General features: G+C 40.8%; 1 protein-coding gene across 1 annotated transcript in view; it reads left to right on the top strand.

Moving 5' to 3' along the window:
• The window catches only part of mvp (major vault protein), a 15,633-nt gene that overhangs the window by 3,022 nt on the left and 8,002 nt on the right, over positions 1-4,609 (top strand). Inside the window, exons 3-6 of the mRNA XM_087172621.1 lie at positions 2,273-2,468; positions 3,465-3,588; positions 3,831-3,962; positions 4,384-4,478. Coding sequence (XP_087028747.1) covers positions 2,273-2,468; positions 3,465-3,588; positions 3,831-3,962; positions 4,384-4,478 — 547 coding nt within the window. The remainder of the gene's footprint in view (positions 1-2,272; positions 2,469-3,464; positions 3,589-3,830; positions 3,963-4,383; positions 4,479-4,609) is intronic.

Raw genomic sequence — 4,609 nt, 5'->3', positions numbered from 1 at the left:
AAAAAAAAAAAAAAAAGGAATTGTAAAAAGAATTTATAAATGAAGATTAATCCATCAATAGATACTTCAGATTTAAAAATTGGATTTACAAAAACAACAAAAAACTCTCATTTATTAAAACATTAATTAATTCATGAATAAATAATAGAATTTGAAAAACTATTTTAAAAGAAATTTAAAAAATGGGAACACATTCCTGGATTGAATCTTTAGTTTCTATTTACAGCTGCTTTTCCTGTTAATCATTTATTGATTTAGGCTTCAGCGCTGGTAAAAACCCTTTTTATATACAGTCTATGGATATGATATGACTGGTTAGCTCTCCAACCAATCAGAGCTTTTTGGGATTGTTAAACGTGTTGATGGATTCATCGTTCATTTAGAATCTCTTTTTACAATTCCTATTTTTAACACTTATTAGAATATGAAATCAAGGAAGTGCTTTATTACTTTCCCTGCGACATCCCTGGTCCTCCGTAATATGGTGGGAAATATCACGATATTCGATATTATCAAGTATCGGCCCAAGTCTTTGCACGTTTACTCCGGACATTTAGGTTGTTGTTGGAAGCTGAAGAGGAAACAGAGTGTTCAGACTTTTAGTCCTAAAACCACTTCCCGGCTTTTCAAGTGACCACGTGCTGCTGCCAGTTCATTTCCTGACTGTCTTATAATCCCAGAGCTCCGACACTCTCCTCTTCACATCCAAACACAGATATTTACTGTGTGTTGAAAACCTTTTACATATACTGACAAAAAGTGGAAGTTTCACTTTAGCAGCGGCCGAGGTCTGAAGAGTTTAATATCTACAGGAACAGCGGGAGGGAAGTCAACACGCAGCGACTGTAGTACAACCGACATGCAAATAGACGCCGTATCTCAGTAACCAAATGTTTCCCACAGATGACAGTGATGACAGTCGTAGCTCAGATAACTGGTCACTCTGATGTTCCAGATGTGATGCAGACTGCAGGTGGAGCTCGCAGGACTTTAGACCTTCAGTCACATGATTGTGTCACATGATTAAAATGTGCAGACTGAGCTGAGAAGCTGCTGATTGTTTCTGTTTGTCTAAAGGAAACATTCATTCTTCACTGACAGAGAACGACTGAGCAGATCTTTTGTCTCATTGTGTCACAACGACTAATGTGGGCCCACACACACACACACACACACACACACACACACACACACACACACACACACACACACACACACACTGATCGTATCTCTGCCTCGTTAATGGAAAAGAAGAATCATGTGATTTAAATGCTTCATAAGGTGAAGCAGGATTTTCTCTTTCCAGGCACAAATACTCTGTTTAAATGCTTTTCGTTGACTACAGCTCCAGGTCTCATAATGATCATGATTCATTTGCTAAAAGTAAAAACCATCAGTTTCGAGGACCAGACTTTCATCTATAATAATGAGCTCTCCATATTCTGAAGGAAACCTGCACAGGATGAAACTGTTTTATAGTTTCACACTAAAGTTATTGTAATAGTTAATGTTTTGAGGAGAATTAAGTTAAAAGTGCGTCTGAAGAGCAGCTCAGTTTAATGTCAGTTTGTTGCAGGGGTTGGATTCACTAAATGGTAAATGACCTGCACTTATGTGGAGCTGTTCTAGTTCTTATCGACCGCTCAAAGCGCTTTACAATGAAAGTCACACTCACACATTCACACACCGATGATGCATCAAGGGGCAATTTGGGGTTCAGTATCTTCTCCTCATAATGCGGGAACCAGGAATCGAACCACCGACCTTCTGATTAGTGGACGAGCCACCTCACACCATACATACACAAAATACTGATTAAAGAGCAGTGATTTGATTTCTTCTTTTAGGGTTTAGGGACAGTTTATACGTCCCTCTGTAGCTGCTGCTGCAGTGTAAAGAATGACATCATCTGCATACAGGTAGATTCTGCTCTGAATCAGCTGCATCGTGAGACTGTTAGTTTACTATATGTGCAGAACAACAGTGGCCCGAGCAGGAGTGTCTGTGGCCTCAGCTTTTTATTGTTTTATTTTAGTGTTTTCAGCAGTAATAAAAACTTTTCAAGTCATAGAAAAATACTTGATTTTCTTTCATGATTGTTAATTTTGTTGAATATGAAGAATTCATTGTTTAGTTTATAAAATGTAATAAACCCAATTTTGAAAAATGTCACCCCAAAAAAACAAGAATTATTTTAAAAAAACAACAAAAGGAGAAAATCAATACATAATCAATATGTGTGTCACGTCAAATTCTCCTGTTTCTCTCCCAGAGTGCTCTTCCCACCCGTTCGTATGATCATGGTGCCGCCCCGTCACTACTGCGTTGTCCTCAACCCCGTGTCCCGCGACGACAACGGTCAGGTCCTCTTTGACCAATCAGGTCAGGCCAAGCTCCGCCACGCCGACCTGGAGATCCGTCTGACCCAGGACCCGTTCCCCCTGTACCCCGGAGAGGAGGTCCAGCAGGTGTGTATGAAACCCCGTATACCTTATATGACCACATCAGTCAAACCCACTGTAACTGCTGCATTCGGCCACTTTATTAGGAACACCTAATGTTTTTCTTTCTGTTGACACGTTGGAGAGGTGGAGTTAGCTAGTGATGGTGTTGTACCGGACTGCAGGTGTTTCTAATGTTTCTACTGTCATTTACACACATGACAGGTGCAGAAAAAATAGAAACCATCACCTTAAATTTAACAAGGTCAATTCACATATGAAGCATGTGTTAAATATAAAGTGTATGTACATAAACTGCACGTTTCACTGTAAAACAGGAAACTATTAAAGTTATTATTGTCGTTTTAATCCATTTAACAGATAAAATCAATTCATGTTTTGTATTTTAGTGTCTTTCAGCAGTAATGAAAACTTTGTCATGAAAAAGCTTTTTTTGCCATTTTCAGTCTGTTGAATATTTTTAATTAATTTTTTAGTTTTTCAAAATTTTTGAAAAACATTTATCACAAGTTCCCAGATGTCAGTGTGATGTCATGCTAGTTCCTGTTTTGTGAGATTAAAAACACAAAACATTTAAATGATGTGTCATGTCATGGTAAAATATTTAAAGCAAAAAAAATACAGCTGCACAATTATTCAAAATATAATGTAGAGCTCATTAAGTGCAATATTCAAATCACAGGAGCCGTCATTTTTTTCATGAAGGTAAAATGTGTCACATTGTTGAGCATTAGCATTGTTAGCATTAGCATTGTTAGCACCATCAGTGTTGTGGTGCTGCAGAGACGTCCCGGCCTACGGATCATATTCTCCGGACATGAAGGAACATGATTGTTGTTCCAACTGAAATCACAATATCTGCCAAAATAAGCGCAATATGTTTGTATGCAGCTCTAGCCAAATATAAAAATAAAACCTTTAGAGTTTAACGTGAGGACATTCGGCGCGTCACGAGCGGCCGACCTTCTCACCTGTATCTGACGCACAGTGTTTGTGTGGCAGGACGTGACGCCGCTGCAGATCGTGTACCCGGACACGGCTCTGCGTCTGCAGGCGCTGCTGGACTTCGAGGAGGAGGGAGGAGACAAGAGGGTGGCCGGAGACGAGTGGCTGTTCGAAGGACCAGGTACGTTTTTATAAGACGCTTACTACTCTCCATACACCTGTCGCACCTGGACTCAAGTCCGAGTCCGAAAGTCTCCTGACGGCTGAAGTTCGATCTGTCGAGTCGTCGGTGGAGTTTGAACCGGACAAACGTCTTGTTTCACATCTCCAGCAGCACAGAGTGAGCTGCAGGTGTGTTCTGCAGAGGTGATGGCGTGTCGGCGCGTCTCAGACGTTTTGTGTTTCCGTGTGTTTGTGTGTCAGGGACCTACATCCCCAGGAAGGAGGTGGCTGTGCTGGAGACCATCAAGGCCACGGTGATCCGAGAGAACCAGGCCATCAGACTGAGAGCTCGCAAGGAGGGAGTGGACAGAGGAGGAGTCCGCCGGGTCACAGGTGAGACACACACACACACACACACACACACACACACACACACACACCTTCAGGCTTTTCTGCCTCATGAAACATTTGCAAGTCAAAATGTTCTGCATGTTTCATGAGGGAGGCCGTGTCAGGAAGCTGCGAGTGTTAGAGTTAGTTAAAAACATGAGGTTCAAACCTCTTTCACAATCTGACGACCTCCCTGAGAAGTTCAGAGGTGAAGATGTTTATGAAAAAACAAACTGCAAATACGTCTGCAGCAGATTGTCAGTTAGAAGTTAGATTACTAACTAAATAACATATAGCACTTATTTATAGCTTATACTTTAATACTTCAGATTAATTCACGTTCATGTCATTTATTGCTTCTTCTTTAATGAAGTGTGTGTGTGTGTGTGTGTGTGTGTGTGTGTGTGTGTGTGTGTTGTTTCAGGTGAGGAGTGGCTGGTCAGTAAGGTGGGAGCGTATCTCCCAGGAGCTCATGAAGAAGTCATTGACATCGTGAACGCTTTCATCCTGACTGACAAGGTGACCGCACTTTAAATGTCTAGAAGTCAAACTGCAGATCATATTTTCTTCTTCTTCTGTCTTTTATTTGAAGTGTTGATCCATCAGAAGATATAAAAACCATCTCAGTGTAGTTTTACATCTCCTCTCTC

Source organism: Seriola lalandi, unplaced genomic scaffold (assembly GCF_002814215.2).
Source record: "Seriola lalandi dorsalis isolate HSWRI2012SDOR001 ecotype SW California unplaced genomic scaffold, Sedor1 jcf7180002053527, whole genome shotgun sequence".
Classification (NCBI taxonomy): domain Eukaryota; kingdom Metazoa; phylum Chordata; class Actinopteri; order Carangiformes; family Carangidae; genus Seriola; species Seriola lalandi.
The sequence above is the reverse complement of the archived record's forward strand: the minus strand, read 5'-3'. Positions and strand labels throughout refer to the sequence as shown.